Source organism: Thalassophryne amazonica, chromosome 15, assembly GCF_902500255.1.
Source record: "Thalassophryne amazonica chromosome 15, fThaAma1.1, whole genome shotgun sequence".
NCBI lineage: Eukaryota > Metazoa > Chordata > Actinopteri > Batrachoidiformes > Batrachoididae > Thalassophryne > Thalassophryne amazonica.
In genome coordinates this window covers 91,601,055-91,623,038 of record NC_047117.1, presented here as the reverse complement: position 1 = coordinate 91,623,038, position 21,984 = coordinate 91,601,055, and the positions used below count along the sequence as shown (strand labels likewise).

The 21,984-nt window shown below is 42.5% G+C and overlaps 1 protein-coding gene across 1 annotated transcript in view; it reads left to right on the top strand.

Annotated features, from left to right (window-relative positions):
* The window catches only part of micall1a (MICAL-like 1a), a 36,533-nt gene that overhangs the window by 3,226 nt on the left and 11,323 nt on the right, over positions 1-21,984 (top strand). The window contains exons 2-7 of the mRNA XM_034188050.1: positions 2,973-3,021; positions 6,682-6,823; positions 15,523-15,626; positions 17,363-17,511; positions 21,118-21,665; positions 21,796-21,862. Coding sequence (XP_034043941.1) covers positions 2,973-3,021; positions 6,682-6,823; positions 15,523-15,626; positions 17,363-17,511; positions 21,118-21,665; positions 21,796-21,862 — 1,059 coding nt within the window. The remainder of the gene's footprint in view (positions 1-2,972; positions 3,022-6,681; positions 6,824-15,522; positions 15,627-17,362; positions 17,512-21,117; positions 21,666-21,795; positions 21,863-21,984) is intronic.

Below are 21,984 nucleotides of genomic sequence, written 5' to 3'. Positions count from 1 at the left end.
TGACTGTGTCATTGTAGTCTCAGCATCCCGGAGCAAAGTTAAATTTTTATGCCTGAGGTGTAAAAAGCCTCAGGTGATAAGCATTGGATGACTAGTACTTTTACAGAGACAGAACTTGAGTGTGGCTTGCTGTTGAGTCATGGGCCGTGTTGGACCTTCTGGTTAGCGGCAGGCAGACAGTGCTGCCACTGAAGACCTCATTGAATGTCAGATCCCACCCTCGGACCTCAGCCCTCCATTGTTCACTTGTATGTCGAGGAAATGGCAGAGTGAATGGGACGGCTGTTCTGGAAACAAATTCTATGAAAATAATGCTGTTGTCAGTAAAAGAGTCTGTTACTTACCTTCCAAACCAGACATGATCGTCATGTACACCAGGTGCCTTTTTTTTTTTTTTTTTTGGCCATTCAGCCTCATCCATGTTTTATTGATTTACTCCCCCTGTTCTTTGAACAATCATGTTTTTCATGTGGTGCCACCACAAAAAGTACAACTTTTTAGTCACATGTGATGTGGATCTGAAGAATCATAATTGGTTGTTTTCTTACCTATGTAACTTGATTTTCTTTTTTCTTTATTTGTTTGTTTTCATCATTTCTTTGTATGCATTCACAACCTCTTCTGCCATGAAATAGCCACTAGTACGGGCAGTAAATCACGGTCTACTACTCAGTCATGGTGGAAGTATCTGCACCTCACTTCAGTCCTCATTAATATCGTTTTTCTAGGTCAGGTCATAAGTATGCAGTTGAAATTTGAATGGACAGCGACTGTGACAGCAACAGCAGCAACTGTGACGGTACAGCTATGTGGGACATTTTCCAGAGAATATTCCAGCAAGTAGATGGGCTGCAGCGACCAGCCAAGAACAAGCAGACTGCTGCATTTACACTCCTGGCTGCATCACATAGCTGGTTCCTCTTCCTGTCCCTGTCATCTCATGCAGTTTTGTGAGGTGGTGAATGCAGTACCAGTGCTCCCAAACCTGACCTGAGTGAAGGAAATGATAAAATGTCACAAAACGCTGCAATTTAGTGTTGGAAGTATGGAAGTGGACAAATCACTCAGCTTTTGAGTTTGTTTCTCTGCGTTCATCCCTGCCTGGTTGTCTTTACACCCGCAGTGGTCCAGACAGACAGGCTGTGATGCACATAGACAGTCTGTCAAGCTGATGTGCAGCTGAGACCTCTGCCTGTCAAAGTGGATTTAGGTCCAGAGGCAGACCAGACTGTTGTAGTTCTGCTCAGCACTGTGGAGCCATTATCAGAATACAGAGAGCTTAGTCCTGCAAATGGCGTTTTGTCAGTCAAGAATAACTCATTCAAACCATTCCAGAGGCAGCAGTGGAAGAAGACAGTGTGTGATATTGTTGAAGGATCGTATCAGATATTTTAACATTTTGGTCAAAATATAGTTCAGTTTCTTACACATTAGTTTGGGCAAGAATTTTCTAACTGTAAAGTCAAAATATACAGCTAATAGAACTTTCACCGCTGGCTTTAGTTCATGCTGGTCAGCCAACAACATGAGCTCACAGTCACTTCAGCGGTCTTTGGAGAGGTAATCCATCACGGTGAACAATGGAACTGATGAGACTCCAGCTGCAGTCTGCAGAATTCTGGTCAGGAGAGGTTTGCATGGTCAACATCTGTTTCCTGGAGCTTACAAACTGTTCAGGTGATACCCTCCAAATTCATTAGCCAAGACCTCAACAAATACTTGTATTGAATTCCTCTTTTGTACTGTGTTAGAAAATATTGCTGTTTCTTCCATGTGCTTCACAATATCACAATTTATAAACATGAAATTATGTTGAGATTCCACACTGTAAATATTGGTGTAGCTGGTTACTGCCCCCTACTGGTTGTGTGAGAACCATGAACTTTAGTAGCCCTTACTGGTTGTTTGAGGGTGAGCTGGATAAAGTCAGACTTTAAGTGTACAGGGGTTCAGGCCACAACTGTACACACAAATCTGATGACATGACGTCGACTTGTATAGACGTGGAACCAAATGAAAAGAGAACGAACAATGCTGATCATCTGAGGCACTCGACCATTGCCATATCAATCAGTTTGTGATTCAGCTTGTTTCCTGATTGTCATCTTGTCAAGTTCTGGTCTTTTCTATTTACAAATCATCAAAGATCATTATGTGCAAGTTAGTGGATCAGTTATTCTAGTTTCTGGTGTTGTGATCATGCAGACACCTGGCGCACACATCATTCCTCAGCAGTCCTCATACCAAAAATACACAGTGTCTCAGTCCCGGATTATGTTTTCTGCACCCTGTGTGTCCGTGGCAGGTGGCTCTGTCTCAGAGGAGTGCTGTCAGTAGGGTTTTGGATACTCTTTAACGTTTGTTCTCAGCATTGTCGGTGTGTTGGTAAATGTTTTTACCTTATCTTGATGAGTGTTTGCAGTCATGGGAACTAGATTAGGGAGAACACAAGTTACATTGTGTGCCACTGACATGGTTCATAAGGTTCACCCCGGGGTTATAGGATTTTATTACTTTCCCCAAACTTGATGCCAGAATACCTCACAAAGCTGCGCTTTCATCTAAAGCACCTCAGACATTTTCCACTTTTACTGCAGGATGTTTTGATGTGAGTCTGGATTTAATTCCTCACTCCTGGCATTTCAAAGCAGAGCCTTGTAATTATCATCACTCCTGTTTACCTCAGCTGTTTCTTACCTTTTGTCCTACCAGGGTTCCAACTACATATTCACCGTGTTTCTGTCTTGCTGCTGTACCAGCCATAGCTTCTTCACCATTTATAAGTAGAATTTGGTTACTATGAATACAGTCGTGTCCTCTTAGTGAGGCTTTGTTAGAACTTCCACAGGAGACCTTGGGCTGAGATGTCATATTTTATTTAAACATGCTGAGTAGTTGAATACTGAGCTTTTTGTCAAATGTTGTTTTGGTTTTTAATATTTTTTTTTTTTTCCCCTGCTGTGTCCATCCAGAGACTTTGACTCACTGTCTAAGGAGAATGTCTACGAGAACAACCGTCTGGTGAGTCAGTTTTCAGCTTTATCTTTTGAAAAGTGTGCACCCCTGTTATTATGCTGTTATTTGAGATCACATCATCATGTGCCCCCCCCTTGACATTTTATTCAGTTTCTCAAAAGGTCATTGTGTTTTCAAGAGGGTAAGGTGCTTTATCTTAATTCATTTCTTTCTTTCTTTCTTTTTTTTTTTTATATAAACTGGCTTAAGAGGTCCTGCAACTTATATTCCATTGTGACCTAAATATGTAAAAATATTCTCCGGGGGAACCCCAAGGCGTTCCCAATCCAGCCAAGAGATGTAGTCCCTCCAGCGTGTCCTGGGTCTTCCCCGGGGCCTCCTCCCAATGGGACGTGCCCGGAACACCTCTGCAGCGAGGCGTCCAGGGGGCATCCGGAAAAGATGCCTGAGCCACCTCAACTGACTCCTTTCAATGTGGAGGAGCAGCGGCTCAACTCCGAGCTCCTCCTGAGTGACCGAGCTCCTCACCCTATCTCTAAGGGAGCGCCCAGCAACCCTGCGGAGGAAACTCATCTCGGCCGCTTGTACTCGTGATCTCGTTCGTTCAGTCATGAGCCAAATCTCATGACCATAGGTGAGGATCGGAACGTAAATCGAGAGCTTTGCCCCCCTACTCAGCTCTCTCTTCACCACGACGGTCCGATACAGCGACTGCATCACTGCAGATGCTGCACTGATCCGTCTATCGATCTCACGCTCTATCCGTCCCTCACTCATGAACAAGACCCTGAGATACTTAAACTCCTCCACTTGAGGCAAGGACACTCCACCGACCTGAAGAGGGCAAAGCACCTTTTTCCGGTCGAGAACCATGGCCTTGGATTTGGAGGTGCTGATTTTCATCCCGGACGCTTCACACTCGGCTGCAAACCGCCCCAGTGCACACTGAAGGTCCTGATTTGATGAAGCCAACAGAACCACATCGTCCGCAAACAGCAGAGACGAGATTCTGTGGTTCCCAAATCAGACCCCCTCTACACCCTGGCTGCGCCTAGAGATTCTCTCCATAAAAATAATGAACAGAACCCGTGACAAAGGGCAGCCCTGGCGGAGGCCAACGTGCACTGGAAACAGGTTTGACTTACTACCGGCAATGCGAACCAAGCTCCTGCTGCGGTCGTACAGGGACCGGATAGCCCTTAGTAAAGGACCCCAGACCCCGTACTCCCGGAGCACCCCCCACAGGGTGCCCCGAGGGACACGCGATGTTGCAGAGGCGTGTCAGCCAAGACAGTCCCACAGCATCCAGAGACTTAAGGTACTCAGGACGGACTTCATCCACCCCAGGAACCTTGCCACCGAGGAGCTTTCTAACCACCTCGGTGACTTCAGCCTGGGTAATGGATGAGTCCGCCTCTGAGTCCCCAGTCTCTGCTTCCTCTTCGGAAGACGTGACGATGAGATTGAGGAGATCCTCAAAGTATTCCTTCCACCGCCCAACAACATTTGTGAGGTCCTGCACTTTATATCCCAAAATTATGAAAAATGTATGAAAAAATACTGCATTATCATCTATGGCCACAAGATGGCAGTATCAACACCCATGACAAGCTGCTCCTTTACTGAATGAGGTGCTGTGATTCACATTCCAGAGCAGAAGAAGAAGAAGCAGCAGCTCTAAATGAGAAATTGTGTTGTCTTTGAGAACAAATACATTTAAGAAATAATCCTCTCCATCTCAAATACCATGCTCTGGAATAAAAAGAGGGTATATAACGTTCATGGTCCTCTGAACAACACTCATTCGTACTGTGGGAGATGATACTAACAGCAACAGTGTTATTGGTTATAAATGTTTAACAGAGTTTTCAAACGTTTAATTTCATTGCACATTTACCTTGTGTGTGATGTGTGTTGATTGGCCAAAAGAAGCAGTTTATTTGTGTTTTATGCCTGGTACAATAACATTAATTAGCTCATTACTCTCTGTTCATTACAACAGTGTTTGTATTATAAATAAATAAGTAATGTTATGTACTACATATCAAAAATAAATGTGATTCATATTCCGGAAAATGTGGTGCTGATCTTGATTAAGCCTGTCGGTTATTTATGCCCCAGCACAAAGAACTAGTGAAATTTCTTGCAGACTTGCAGTGAAACACCTTTGAGTTGTGGTGATGCCAACGAAGCTCCTCTGCTGTAAGAAATGTGGCTTCGAACATACAGTAACATTGTCAGTATCACTGCTGGATGGTTTGGCTTTGACAGACATACATGCTCTCAGTCAGTCGTATTGCAGACGTCTGTGAAGTCACACTGGGTGTGACTGAGCATGTTTGATGATGTTACCTAATGAAGTGTTTTAGGAGAGAGGACTCAAGAACACATGGGGCCAGAAAAAGGAAATAGCTGACCTAAACATCTACAAGGGATTTTAAGAGCAAAATGCTGAATCTGCACTTTTGTTTATAAATGGGTCGAAACATTTTGTCATATTTCGAGGCTGGAGTTTTCCACAAAGTCTGCAGACCAAAAGAACACTGAGTAATGGGAGTCTCCTCATGTGTGAGCTCAACTCTGGCAACTTTTAGCTACACATGCACACGCACGTCACGAACTTGTGGAATTAGCAGCAGTAGGACCGGCCAATTCCCAGTGTTCTGGCTGTCACATGTATTGTTCCGAGCTCTGCAGTCCAAAGTGTCCCATAAGCTGTCGTCTGTGTGAAGCTTGTTGTTCAATTTTATATCAGAACATTAAGTCAGAACAGAAGGAGAGTCAGTAAAAACAGTCAAAAGCCCCTAAACGCGTAAAAGGGCTTACTGTCTGTATACAGTTCAATCAAATATTTTTCATTTGTACAAAGTGGCTCTTGATTGTTTCTCTTAGTCACATGATCTCAAATTATTATTTATAATTTAGATGTGCAAATGAAAGTGGTCAGATCATGTTTCAGTGCAATGTTTGCTGTAAAATTGTTATTCCGATAGGTTTTATTTGTCGTTTAAATTTGTTTTGTATTTATTTCTATCTGACTGCTTAAGGTGGTAATATATTGTTGAATTTAACATTCAGATTTACCTCAGCAGTAAAAAAAAATGCATTATTTGATGTAGCCAACCTTTATAATTTTTTAATGTATTGGCACAGTTTAGACACCTGCACTATTTTCAGAGTATAAGTTTAGTACTGGTAATGTGGGGAAAAAAAAGTCCATTTCAATTAATTTAGTTTATATAGCTCCAAATCACCACAGAGCTGCCTCAAGGTGCTTCACAGAGGTAAAGGTCTAACCTTACCAACCCCTAGAGCAAGAACACAAAGGAATCAAAAACCAAATGATGTCACTGTGTATTTTCTGTGTATCCATTTAGCCATCTGCATTCTGCCATACATTAAGGACCTTGCTCAAAGGTACCTCAGTGAGTTTCCTGTACTTCTACTGTCAACACGCAATGTTTATTGTAACTACTTTATGTAACAGAAATAGTCCCCAGAATGTCAGAAGATCCGATTAATTTGTGCCATAATAGTGTGACATTTTAATAGCTCTGTCTGTCTGTTTTTGGTCTGGATGTGTGTTCTATAACGGGTAAACTAGTGAGTTTTTCTAATCACAGCTTTGACTTGAATTGAGAAATGGATAAAGATATTACTAATCTCCTTGCCATCCTCTCTTCCTGTGTCCTTACCTTGCTTTAGGCCTTTGAGGTGGCTGAAACAGACCTTGGAATTCCGGCTCTGTTGGACCCAGAAGACATGGTGTCCATGAAAGTGCCTGACAGACTCAGCATCATCACTTACGTGTCCCAGTACTATAACTTCTTCAACAACAGGTCTCATGGTGAGTGTGTGAAATGTGTCTGAACTACAAAAAAAAATGATATAAGTTCTTTTAAGGACTGTACAAACATGCAGCATCAACATCCAGGGCTGGGTATCAATCAAAAATTTTCAATACCGGTACCAGTTTCGATACCTTCACTTCAATACCAGTTCCTGAACGATACTTTTTCAAGACCAATTTTATAAGATCAATTCTAACAAAAAGAAAATTACATTACACATAGTATAAATATTGAGTTTTATTTTTCTGATTTGTAATTTTCCACTCCAAGCAGTTTTCTTACAGAAAAAATAAGCGACAAATAATTTCCAGTGCAAAAGAACACTTGAAAACACTCTGTAGTTTTGTCAAAAGCATTTCCTTTCAGACATTTTGGCATGAATGTCTCTTCATAGAATCTGAGCTGAGCTCAGCCGGCTGCTGCACGTCAGCGCAGAACGTCTCATTTTGGGAGGAAAAAAACTTTTGATGGATTGCAGTTTATTGTTTGTATTACAACATTTGGAAAGAGGTGTCATTCGATTTAAAGGCCGATTCCCTTTGAAGTTATTAATTCTGATCAGACTCTTATATTTCTCACGTGACCGCAGCGTTTGGAGCTGTTTGAACGGAACTTTTTCTCGCAACTAGACAGGAGTCCCAGTTAGTCTCTTTAATCCGCACCAAAGTGACTCACGATCGACATATTTTAAAGGCTCTGAGAGGCGTTAAGAAGCAGATTTGCCGCTTCTGAAAGGCAGCGAAGTAAAGAACCAAGTATCGGGTCGGAACAGCGCTTCATTGCGTCAAGTTTCAAAACAGTGCATGTATTAAGTTGCAGTTGAAGCCGACTCCGGTGGTGGAGATTTTGAATCAGGCTGCTCGTGCTCAGCTTCTGGGGAAAACCTGGTCTTGTTAGGAGAGACGGCATCCATCCCACTTTGGATGGAGCAGCTCTCATTTCCAGAAATCTGGCCAATTTTCTTAAATCCTCCAAACTGTGACTATCCAGGGTTGGGACCAGGAAGCAGAGTTGTAGTCTTACACACCTCTCTGCAGCTTCTCTCCCCCTGCCATCCCCTCATTACCCCATCCCCGTAGAGACGGTGCCTGCTCCCAGACCACCAATAACCAGCAAAAATCTATTTAAGCATAAAAATTAAAAAAGAAAAAATAATATAGCACCTTCAACTGCACCACAGACTAAAACAGTTAAATGTGGTCTATTAAACATTAGGTCTCTCTCTTCTAAGTCCCTGTTAGTAAATGATATAATAAATGATCAACATATTGATTTATTCTGCCTTACAGAAACCTGGTTACAGCAGGATGAATATGTTAGTTTAAATGAGTCAACTCCCCCGAGTCACACTAACTGCCAGAATGCTCGTAGCACGGGCCGAGGCGGAGGATTAGCAGCAATCTTCCATTCCAGCTTATTAATTCATCAAAAACCCAGACAGAGCTTTAATTCATTTGAAAGCTTGACTCTTAGTCTTGTCCATCCAAATTGGAAGTCCCAAAAACCAGTTTTATTTGTTATTATCTATCGTCCACTTGGTCGTTACTGTGAGTTTCTCTGTGAATTTTCAGACCTTTTGTCTGACTTAGTGCTTAGCTCAGATAAGATAATTATAGTGGGCGATTTTAACATCCACACAGATGCTGAGAATGACAGCCTCAACACTGCATTTAATCTATTATTAGACTCAATTGGCTTTGCTCAAAATGTAAATGAGTCCACCCACCACTTTAATCATATCTTAGATCTTGTTCTGACTTATGGTATGGAAATTGAAGCCTTAACAGTATTCCCTGAAAACTCCCTTCTGTCTGATCATTTCTTAATAACATTTACATTTACTCTGATGGACTACCCAGCAGTGGGGAATAAGTTTCATTACACTAGAAGTCTTTCAGAAAGCGCTGTAACTAGGTTTAAGGATATGATTCCTTCTTTATGTTCTCTAATGCCATATACCAACACAGTGCAGAGTAGCTACCTAAACTCTGTAAGTTAGATAGAGTATCTTGTCAATAGTTTTACATCCTCATTGAAGACAACTTTGGATGCTTTAGCTCCTCTGAAAAAGAGAGCTTTAAATCAGAAGTGCCTGACTCCGTGGTATAACTCACAAACTCGCAGCTTAAAGCAGATAACCCGTAAGTTGGAGAGGAAATGGCGTCTCACTAATTTAGAAGATCTTCACTTAGCCTGGAAAAAGAGTCTGTTGCTCTATAAAAAAAGCCCTCCGTAAAGCTAGGACATCTTACTACTCATCACTAATTGAAGAAAATAAGAACAACCCCAGGTTTCTTTTCAGCACTGTAGCCAGGCTGACAAAGAGTCAGAGCTCTATTGAGCCGAGTATTCCTTTAACTTTAACTAGTAATGACTTCATGACTTTCTTTGCTAATAAAATTTTAACTATTAGAATAGAATAGAACAGAATAATTCTTTATTGTCCACCGATGTGGAAAATTGTCTTTGGCTCACCAGCACAAAAAAGACAAAAAAACAGTCATAAAACATTCATACAAACACACAAATAAAACAAAAATAAGATACATAAAATACATGGAAGTAAAAGAAGAAATAGAATAAGACCTAGTAAGATAAATAAAACGTACAGTAAGATCTAATAAAATAAAATAAAACAGAAGTAAAGCAGTTCAGGTTTAATTTGTGGAGTTGTCACTTTTTTGAGTTCATTATGGTGACGGCATTTGGTATAAAAGATTTTTTGAAAGAACCTTTGGCCAGAGGAGCTCTGTCTTCAAGAGCTCAAACTGACAGGACAGAGGATGAGAGCTGTCTGCCAGGACTCTCTCAGCTTTCCTCCTCATCCTGTCAGTGTAAATGTGGGCCAGAGTCTTCTGGGGTTTTCCCACAATTTCCCCCCGCCATTTTTACAATTCTATTTAATTTGTCCTTACATTTACAACTCAAGTGACCAAACCAAACACAAAGATGGAATGTTAAAATACTCTCAATATGTGCAGAATACACAAGCTCTAAAATCTGCGGATTAACACCAAGACAACTCGCTGTGAACATTTCTTAAAGATAAAATCAGTGTTTTCAAAGAAGCTCAAGTGACTATCAAGAACTGTACCAAGATATTTAAAAGTTTCAACCGTTTCAACAAGCTGGCCATCGAGTCACGGTCAGTTCTTGCTTTGTGTGAAAAACAAGCTCCTTTGTCTTAGACACATTGATTTCCAGCTGGCTGTCGAGACACCAAGCTTCAAGAGCCTTAATGTGAGCGAGATAGGAGGCTTCGCCAGAGGAGTCACACTTCTGTAGCAGGCCGACTAGGGCCATGTCATCCGCGTATTTAATCAGTTTAAAGTTTGTGTCATTAACTGCAAAAGAGAGAAGAGCAGAGGTGAAAGAACGCTACCCTGTGGGCAGCCAGTGCTTATGATGAGCTCTCCTGACAGAATGTTGTTAGCACAAACTCTTTGAGGGCGACAAGACAGAAAGTCTCTGATCCAGAGCATCAGGCCCTTTTCAACATTTAAATCAGCCAGCCTTTTCAGAAGAATATGTAATTTCATAGAATTAAAAGCTGCACTGAAGTCTACAAACAAAACCTGAGCATATGCTTTAGCAAGTGAAAGCTGCTTTGCAATCATGTCCAGCAAGATCAATCCGGCATCATCAGTACCTCTGTCCCTCTTATAGGCAAACTGCAGAGGGTCTAGTTCACTGACCACTGTGGTGGTCAGGACGTCAACTAAAACTCTCTCCATAGTTTTACATAATATGGAGGTTATGGCAATGGGCCGAAAATCTTCAGGTTTGCTTGCCCCTGGCTTTTTTGGTATAGGCCTTATGGAGAATTTCCAAGATTTGGGCACTCCTGTGACAAGAAGGGAATTAAACAATCTGGAAAAGACTCCTTTTAATTGAGGAGCACAGTCTTTGAGTAGACGGGCTTTCAGGCCATCTGGGCCAGTGGCTTTGTTTGGCTTCAGTTTAGAAAGACTTTTAGCCACGTCATCCTCAGTGATAGCTGTGGGAGCTCCTGCTGGAAGATTTTTACAGATCTCATCACATTCCTGTTTATCATCCACTTTATCAAATCTGCAGAAGAAACGGTTTAACTCATCAACAAAACATTGATTAATGGTTGTAAGAGCATCACATTTCTTACTGGATTTGCCCATCACTGTATTTAGACCTTCCCAGGCTTGTTTTATATTGCCACTGAAAAATTTACTTTCTACTTTATTCTTGTACTCAATTTTTGCCTTAAATATATTCCCTCTCAGCTGTCTCCTTTTTTCCTGCATTAATTGCACATTACCAGAGCAGAAGGCTGCCTTCTTTTCAAGACAAATTTTCAATTGTTTGGACACCCAGGGTTTGTTATTTGGGAATATTTTCACAGTTTTAGTCTCTGACACGTTATCCTCACAGAACTTAACATAAGATGTGATGGTGTCAGTGAGTTTGTCTCCACCCAGACAGGATTCAAAGAAAACGTCCCAGTTTGTTTCATCAAAACAGTCTCTGAGTTGCTCTTTGCGTTCCTCGGACCACACCTGTACCTGCTTATTAACTGTTTTAATTCTTTTGACCACAGCTTTGTATTTAGGCAAAAGATGAATCACATTGTGGTCAGATTTTCCAAGAGGCGGTCTGCATACCGCTTTATAAGCCTCTGGGATGTTGCCATAGCAACGGTCAAGCGTGCGATGCAGACGTGTGGGACAGTCTACATATTGCTGTAGAGTGGGCAGGTGGTCAGACAGACTGCAGGAGTTAGTCACCCAGAATGAAAACGGGCTGGTCAGCAGAGCGGGTGAGTGCATTATTATAGCTCTCTGCTATTCTCTCTCCTGCTGCGTCATCATCTGGACCGGGCACGTATACGAGAATGACAGTGATCTGTCCGAACTCCCGCGGAAGATAAAAGGTTCTAAAAGATACAGTCAGTATCTCATTGTCAGGTGTGCATACTTGCTCTCGTATGCTGTATTGAGTGGCCCAGCTGTTATCCACAAACAAACACAGACCCCCTCCGATGGATTTGTGCGCAGTGGGCGCGTCCCTGTCCGCTCTGACAGCGGTGTAGCCTGACAGGCTCGGTGTATTGTGATGATCTTTAAGCCATGTTTCCGTCAAACACACAAGATTACGCTGTCTAAATTCACTGTCATGCTCGGCTCTCAGCACAAGTTCATCGAGTTTATTGCTTACCGAGCGGACGTTAGACAGAGTGATGACAGGCAGCCGGAATCTGCTGCGGCATCTCCAGAGTCGGTGCCTCATGCCTCCCCAGGAGCCACGCTTTTTCCTCTTCCCCAGACATTTAAGAGGCCGTCGGATTTCCTGACAGTCCGCAGGTAGACAAACTGAAGGAACCCCACCAGGTGAGTGAAGTGACAAAAGATGCTCTCTGGTGTAAGTAAGGAAGCTTTGCCGGCTTGTGAGGCAGCTCCCGTGCGCAAACGCTGATAGGCAGAAAATGATGCACAGCAGTGCGATTTTCATTGCGACGATAAGGTCCAAAGTGCAAAGTGCAGTGAAGTTCTGACAGGTCACATCCACATTAAACCAATGAACTGCTTAAAAATATATGTTAAAACAAATTTAATAACGCTAACAGACAAACAGTGAGCGCAGGGTCAGCAGCAGGCCGCGCCCCCGGACGTTTGCAATGAAATTAGAGAAAAAATTACTCATAACCATCCCAAAGACGTATCGTTATCTTTGGCTGCTTTCAGTGATGCCAGTATTTGGTTAGACTCTTTCTCTCAGATTGTTCTGAGTTTTTTTTCATTAGTTACTTCATCCAAACCATCAACATGTCTATTAGACCCCATTCCTACCAGGCTGCTCAAGGAAGCCCTACCATTATTTAATGCTTCAATCTTAAATATGATCAATCTATCTTTATTAGTTGGCTATGTACCACAGGCTTTTAAGGTGGCAGTAATTAAACCATTACTTAAAAAGCCATCACTTGACCCAGCTATCTTAGCTAATTATAGGCCAATCTCCAGCCTTCCTTTTCTCTCAAAAATTCTTGAAAGGGTAGTTGTAAAACAGCTAACTGATCATCTGCAGAGGAATGGTCTATTTGAAGAGTTTCAGTCAGGTTTTAGAATTCAACATAGTACAGAAACAGCATTAGTGAAGGTTACAAATGATGTTCTTATGGCCTCAGACAGTGGACTCATCTCTGTGCTTGTTCTGTTAGACCTCAGTGCTGCTTTTGATACTGTTGACCATAAAATTTTATTACAGAGATTAGAGCATGCCATAGGTATTAAAGGCACTGCGCTGCGGTGGTTTGAATCATATTTATCTAATAGATTACAATTTGTTCATGTAAATGGGGAATCTTCTTCACAGACTAAGGTTAATTATGGAGTTCCACAAGGTTCTGTGCTAGGACCAATTTTATTCACTTTATACATGCTTCCCTTAGGCAGTATTATTAGACGGCATTGCTTAAATTTTCATTGTTACGCAGATGATACCCAGCTTTATCTATCCATGAAGCCAGAGGACACACACCAATTAGCTAAACTGCAGGATTGTCTTACAGACATAAAGACATGGATGACCTCTAATTTCCTGCTTTTAAACTCAGATAAAACTGTACTTGTACTTGGCCCCACAAATCTTAGAAACATGGTGTCTAACCAGATCCTTACTCTGGATGGCATTACCCTGACCTCTAGTAATACTGTGAGAAATCTTGGAGTCATTTTTGATCAGGATATGTCATTCAAAGCGCATATTAAACAAATATGTAGGACTGCTTTTTTGCATTTACGCAATATCTCTAAAATCAGAAAGGTCTTGTCTCAGAGTGATGCTGAAAAACTAATTCATGCATTTATTTCCTCTAGGCTGGACTATGGTAATTCATTATTATCAGGTTGTCCTAAAAGTTCCCTGAAAAGCCTTCAGTTAATTCAAAATGCTGCAGCTAGAGTACTGACGGGGACTAGAAGGAGAGAGCATATCTCACCCATATTGGCTTCTCTTCATTGGCTTCCTGTTAATTCTAGAATAGAATTTAAAATTCTTCTTCTTACTTGTAAGGTTTTGAATAATCAGGTCCCATCTTATCTTAGGGACCTCATAGTACCATATCACCCCAATAGAGCGCTTCGCTCTCAGACTGCAGGCTTACTTGTAGTTCCTAGGGTTTGTAAGAGTAGAATGGGAGGCAGAGCCTTCAGCTTTCAGGCTCCTCTCCTGTGGAACCAGCTCCCAATTCAGATCAGGGAGACAGATACCCTCTCTACTTTTAAGATTAGGCTTAAAACTTTCCTTTTTGCTAAAGCTTATAGTTAGGGCTGGATCAGGTGACCCTGAACCATCCCTTAGTTATGCTGCTATAGACTTAGACTGCTGGGGGGTTCCCATGATGCACTGAGTGTTTCTTTCTCTTTTTGCTCTGTATGCACCACTCTGCATTTAATCATTAGTGATTGATCTCTGCTCCCCTCCACCCCATGTCTTTTTCCTGGTTCTCTCCCTCAGCCCCAACCAGTCCCAGCAGAAGACTGCTCCTCCCTGAGCCTGGTTCTGCTGGAGGTTTCTTCCTGTTAAAAGGGAGTTTTTCCCTTCCCACTGTCGCCAAGTGCTTGCTCACAGGGGGTCGTTTTGACCGTTGGGGTTTTTACGTAATTATTGTATGGCCTTGCCTTACAATATAAAGCGCCTTGGGGCAGCTGTTTGTTGTGATTTGGCGCTATATAAATAAAATTGATTGATTGATTGACTGTAACGTCCACAGTGCTGACAAGAGGATGCCTGCGGACCGCTCTTCTTGCACGTGATTAACCTCTGGGTACCGAAACTTGGCACCAAAAGACCAGGCATGTTTCGATACTCGGTACTACCGAAACATTTTGGTCGGTGCCACAAAAGAACCTAAGTTCGGTACCCAGTCCTCTCAACATCACAGTTGACCATTCTGAAATCCACGCTGCTGTATTTTATTAATTTTATGTTCTTCCTGTAGTAGGGCTGAGTGATGTGGCAAATATTATCACAATATATTTCCATATTGATTGATACTGATATTCATGACGATAAATATTTAATGATGCTATTCACAAACTACATCCTGTATTTCAAGGATTTAAGTCCAATTAGCAAAGCTTTTGGTTCACCTGCAAGTACTATAAGGGAAAAAAAAATTCTTCAGCATTCAGACATTAATGCATTTCACCAAATGAGAACAAAATGACAAGGCAGAGGTTAACAAATAGTGTAAATTATCTCAGATCTACAAAAGAGACCACATTTGTCATGTTTTGTTGTTTTGATATAGCGATCAGCTTGTCTGTCTGTCCATTTGTTTTCGCTTGTTACCGCGATATATCTCAAGAACCAGTTGACCAGTTTCATTCATATTCAGCATAAGGGTGGACTTGGGTGATCCCCAGACACCAGTTAATTTCTGTGACCTTGGGGTCAATTTCAAGGTCACAGTCATATTCAAGATTTGTCATTGCTGCCATTGTTATTAGCGTGATATCTCAGACCAGTTTCACATTCAGCATAAACGTGGACTTGGGTGATCCCAGACACTTTGTATTACTGATTTGTGGGGGGCGGGGGGGAGAGATATGTCTTCTCCTGATGACTCTTGTCTTTTATTGTCTGTTATTGTGCATCTTTAGATGAAGCAGTGTCAGGTGTAATAGTTGATGTTATTAACTGATGACCTCGTTTTCTGCAGCGAACCCTCCCCCTCCCATGAAGAGGCTGAGCTCCATCACTCACAGTGAGCCGGCTCAGAAACGACTTCCAACTCCTCTGGAAGAGAAAGTGGTTCAGTCTGAGGTAAAACCAGAGCTGAAGCTTGGAGACCAACACAGATGTGTCTGAGTGTTTTAACTATTAAAAATGCTGAACATCATAAGCTGACTGTGACTCTGCTGGAGCAGCAGCTCATTTTTCCACTCAGACTTTGCTTATAGCATCTTTTAAAGAATCCTACTTAAACCCGATCAAATGTTCCTCATTTATGTCAAATTTCATTTGTGGTCAGCATCAGCAAAAGCATATTTTGGTCGCGGTTAGTGATGAAATTACAAAACGAAACAAAAAAAGAACAGGTGAAGTCAGGAAGTGAAATGCACCAGTACAAATTGAATTTTAATTTTTTTTTAATGGTGTTGTTAAAATGATTTATTCTGTGTAATGCAGTCTGGTGGTTTGTTCAGAGACCAGTTACATAATTTTATGAAGTCAAAAAAATAAATTGTAGTTTCACATCTTTTAAAAATGACATTTAACATAATGTTTTTTTAATGTTTTTACTTGATGTAGATCATGTTGAGAATTTTTCCCACTTCACATTTAAAACCATTTTTCTAAATGTATGTAAAAATGAGCCTGATTTATTTCTTTGTTTGGATTTTGATGCTGTAAAACAATGCAAACGTATAAAAGCCCAAAGCTGTGAGTACTTTTTATAGGTGATATATTTGTGGATATCCTCCTGGTGTGACTTTAACACTGCGGCTGGCAGCCTTCAGATAATTTATCTGTTTATTTTGTGTGTTTTGGGGCATTCTCAGTTTTTATTATAGCAATAGTGAACACAGGAAAGACAGAGAGAGAGAGACATACAGCATTCACACCTTAGCTACTTTGGGCTCACCGCACTGCCGTTAGATATTTTTAGTATGTAATTTTACATCATCGTGTGTGTGTGTGTGCTTCTGCTCAGACAAGAAGTGTGAAACCACATGTGACTGTGCTGGAGACTGGCTTCTTATTTGTCTGAGCACATCAGGATGCTGTGTTCGTGTTTCTTTAGTAGCTGCTGTCTTTCCACATGGCTGCTGTAAACTGTCACGGATGGGTTTTTTTTGGGGGGGGGGGGTTAGCAGCAAGAGAGCTGCAATCTTCCCTGAAAGGTTTCTCACTTTCTGCTATATTTTCCACACTGTGAAAACAGCTGGCTATAGGTCAGCTGATATTAAGGATCAGTTCTGTCCTTTCTTAGATGTGGACTGAGGACACATCTTCTGAGTTCTAATTTCATCAAAGCCAGAAGAAAAATATCCACAGTGTTATTTAAACAGAGACAAATCCTGGATTTTGGAGTTAAATTTGAAGATTGATGTGAAGGACAAAACTTTGACAAAACAAATAATAAATTAAAAATGTACCAGTGAAGCAGTGTTTACAAAAATAGTAATCAATCAATCAATTCAATCAATTTTTTTATATAGCGCCAAATCACAACAAACAGTTGCCCCAAGGTGCTTTATATTGTAAGGCAAGGCCATACAATAATTATGTAAAACCCCAACGGTCAAAACGACCCCCTGTAATATATTACATAAAAAAATTATCAGGAAATATTGTAGTAATCAAATAAATGCAGAATCTCTAAAGAACAACAACAATGAAAAACCTCTTTCCTTGGGGTTTTACATGACTGTTATGCATCAAATGACAAAATAAAATGACCAAGACCCATAAATCCTGGTGGGGTTAGTAACCCCTTTTCTTTCTCCTGATGTCTTCTCACTGACTCCTCCCCCCTCTGGATGTCCTTACTTTAGATGAACCCGCCCACGTTGACCAGAGCTGAAGCAGCAGCGGCGGTCAGATCCGGGACGCTCAGCAGCACCTGCGCCGCCTGCCAGAAACATGTCCACCTGGTCCAGAGGTTCCTGGTCGACGGCAAACTTTACCACCGAAACTGCTTCAGGTGAACATTGCTGCATATATTTATAGCTAATCTAATATACACTCAACAAAAATATAAACGCAACACTTTTGGTTTTGCTCCCATTTTGTATGAGATGAACTCAAAGATCTAAAACGTTTTCCACATACACAATATCACCATTTCCCTCAAATATTGTTCACAAACCAGTCTAAATCTGTGATAGTGAGCCCTTCTCCTTTGCTGAGATAATCCATCCCACCTCACAGGTGTGCCATACCAAGATGCTGATTAGACACCATGATTAGTGCACAGGTGTGCCTTAGACTGCCCACAATAAAAGGCCACTCTGAAAGGTGCAGTTTTATCACACAGCACAATGCCACAGATGTCGCAAGATTTGAGGGAGCGTGCAATTGGCATGCTGACAGCAGGAATGTCAACCAGAGCTGTTGCTCGTGTATTGAATGTTCATTTCTCTACCATAAGCCGTCTCCAAAGGCGTTTCAGAGAATTTGGCAGTACATCCAACCAGCCTCACAACCGCAGACCACGTGTAACCACACCAGCCCAGGACCTCCACATCCAGCATGTTCACCTCCAAGATCGTCTGAGACCAAAGAATTTCTGCACAAACTGTCAGAAACCGTCTCAGGGAAGCTCATCTGCATGCTCGTCGTCCTCATCGGGGTCTCGACCTGACTCCAGTTCGTCGTCCTAACCGACTTGAGTTGGCAAATGCTCACATTCGCTGGCGTTTGGCACGTTGGAGAGGTGTTCTCTTCACGGATGAATCCCGGTTCACACTGTCCAGGGCAGATGGCAGATAGCGTGTGTGGCATCGTGTGGGTGAGCAGTTTTCTGATGTCAATGTTGTGGATCGAGTGGCCCATGGTGGCGGTGGGGTTATAGTATGGGCAGGCGTCTGTTATGGACGAAGAACACAGGTGCATTTTATTGATGGCATTTTGAATGCACAGAGATACCGTGACGAGATCCTGAGGCCCATTGTTGTGCCACATCCAAGAACATCACCTCATGTTGCAGCAGGATAATGCACGGCCCCATGTTGCAAGGATCTGTACACAATTCTTGCAAGCTGAAAATGTCCCAGTTCTTGCATGGCCGGCATACTCACCGGACATGTCACCCATTGAGTATGTTTGGGATGCTGTGGACCGGCGTATACGACAGCGTGTACTAGTTCCTGCCAATATCCAGCAACTTCGCACAGCCATTGAAGAGGAGTGGACCAACATTCCACAGGCCACAATTGACAACCTGATCAACTCTATGCGAAGGAGATGTTGCACTGCATGAGGCAAATGGTGGCTTTTTTTTTTTTTTAAATGTAGCTGCTGTGTGCGGCTGCCAGAGCGTTGCAGTGATCTGACCTGCCGTCACCTTTTATCATCATTCACTTGAGTCTCATGAATGTCACATATTGCTCTATGAAAATTAATGATGATAGATTAGATAAATAATTTGATCCCCTGAAGGAGAAAGTCAGCTGTCCAGCAGCAACACATGCACGCATAAACACATCAAAAATAGATACATAGTTAACTTAAAAATCACTAACACATAAAACGCAAATGTTCAGACCAAGCTGTTATAAAGTCTTATAGCAGAGGGGACACAAGACCTCTTATATCGTTCTGTTCTGCAGCACATGGAAAGCAGCCTGTTGCTGTGGTTGCTCCTCTGAGCAGACACTGTTATACAAAGGATGCCTGGTGTTACACAGGATGCCCTGCATTACAGTCCTCATCCTCCTCCCCATCACTGACCCACACTTCCTTATCAGCTTATCCAGCCGATTACTCTGTCTCAGGGTCATCACCCCCCCCCCCCCCCCCCCCCAAGCAGACACCCCCAAAAAAACTCAACACTGCCTACGACAGATTGATAAAAAAAAATCTACAACATTTCACTGCTGACATGAAATGATCTGAGCCTCCTCAGGAAGTAGAGTCTGCTCTGTCCTTTCTTATACAAGGCGCTTGCATGTACCGACCAGTCCAGCTTGTTCAGTTGGACTCCCAAAAATTTATAGGACTGGACAACCTCTATCACCTCACCGTTGATGGTGATTGGTGTGTGGAAGGGCCTTCTGCTGAAGTCCATAATCATCTCCTTGGTCTTGGTGGTGTTTATGATCAGACCATTGCTCCTGCTCCAGTCTGTAAATGAGGAAATGACTCCTCTGTACTCCCTCTCATCCCCTTCCTTCACACATGCCACAACAGCTGTGTCATCAGAATATTTCTGAATGTGGCATGCCACAGAATATGTAAAGTCGGCAGTGTACAGTGTAAAAAGGAAGGGAGACAGTATTGTCCCCTGTGGTGGCCCAGTGTTGCTCACCAATGTGTCAGAAGTACACACAATGCAACACAACTTACTACACCTCAACTAAAGTGACATGAAATATACAATGACATCTTCTGACAAGTTTATTTCTATTACCCATGCATAGAACAGGTAACTCAGCGAGTTTATATACATATATAATATAAACACTCGCATGAGATCACTTTGTGTACTTAGAGATTGATAGTTTTCCACAGCAGGGACTAAGATTACATCTGCTTTCACCAGAGGATCCAGGAGCAAAATGTTCTCAATGTTGGGTGTGAAGGGGCGTGGCTTACAGCAGTAACACTGGCACTGATTGGAGCCAATCGGTGCCAGCCAATCAGTGTAGCCAATCAGAAAGTGAGGTGACAGATGCACAGAGTGGAATCCAAAATCAAAACAGCTGTTATGGCTTACCAGAAATTCCGGTGGTCACGCTGTCTCCACTCCTTTAACCAACACCTTTTCTTTTTTGTATTGTTTTTTTTCTCCGTTAGAAAGAGTCCACAAACTATCACCGTTGCGTCTTCCTCGTCCACCATGTTTGTTTACTCCGAAGTCACATTTAATCTGGAGAACTTTTGCAAGATTTTCTGTCTGACCTGGGAATGTTCTTGTGTGAAATCTATTTGCGTGTGGTGTGTTGTCTATACTGTGTGGCTGCACACTGTATGACCAAAAGTGTTGTAGCTATGTTTTTTTTTTCTTTTTTATCTCCATGCGTGTGGTCTCTCAGGTTTAGGAAATCTACAGACAATTTTAAAATCTTGCTGTGTGAACCAGGCTTAAGGAGGCAGAAAACTGCTTTTTGTCTTCTCTAAAGTTTGGAGGTTTCTCACTTTGAATGTCGCGTAGGGTGGTGGTCAAGTGGTTAGTGCGCTTGGTTTCAATCCGGTAGGTTCTCAGTTCAAATCCCACCCCTGCCACATTTCTCCATGTAATGTGGAGTTGTGTCAGGAAGGGCATCTGGCATAAAACTTGTGCCAATTCAACATGCAGATCCGCCTTGGATTTGCTGTGGTGACCCTGAGTGCAAACAAGGGAGCAGCCAAAGGGACTTACTTTTTTGGATAAAATGGACTGAGACATTTGTTTAAAATGATATCTGGTGTAATTTATGAGCTGCATTAAAGTCATAATGTGTAAATAAAGATTAAAGTCCTAGTGGGACTCATGCAGGCTGTCAGGATCGATCCAGGCTGGTGGAACCACAACCAACATCTTAAGTTTGCAGGTGGGAAACGTACTTAATCGTTGTAACTTATGGGATCTTTTCTTTCTTTCTCTCAGGTGCACTGAGTGCCGCAGTACTCTTCTTCCTGGATCCTACAAATTAACAAACGGGTCTGGGGCATTGATCTGCACTCATCATCTGACACAACACGCTTTAGCCGATCAGAATGGCCGCCCAGATCTGAGCAAGGACCCAGCGGTAGTTCAGTCGGCACGGGTCGGTCGCTCCACGGTACATCAGCCCTCGATCCCGGGAGGGGATCAGGCGGGTTCTCTAGCAAACGAAGCGGACACGCCGAGCGGTGTGATTGCTCCTCCATCCCCCACCGTAAACTCTTTAGAAATACTGGAGGAACCGGCAGAACGAGAACTCACTCCTTCTCCTCCCAACCCTTTTGACGAGAGCGACGAAGACGAGGAAGCGAAATACGGAGACACTGAACATCCAGTCAAACATGTGGCTAATGGGGTCGCTCCCCCTGAACACCTCGAGCATCATGAAAGCCGGCCGGTTCCAGCACCTCGCCGAGTATCAGAGCCCACACCCCCACCTCGCCCCGCCCCTCGGACCCGGCCCTTTCGAATCACAGACAGACTTCTTGTTGGTACGTTCAAAAAAAAAAGTTCTTATTCCTGATGACAGATGTTGACCTCTGAGCTGCATTAAAGCATAAAATAATGAACTTTGTCAATATTGAAATACTTTTAAAGCCATAACTTAGATTTTTCTTGAAGTCACAGATTGCCATCAGAAGCCCCCGACTCCTCCCAAACCACGAGCGAGGTCCCAGTCTCCAGGAAGGTAGCCTCCTTTTCGTTACTCTCTCCTATTTCATCCATGCTGCCGACCTTTGACCCTCCACACCACTGTTTGGTTGCTCCATCTGTAAGCTCCTCCCCCACCCTTCTGTGTATTTCACTGTC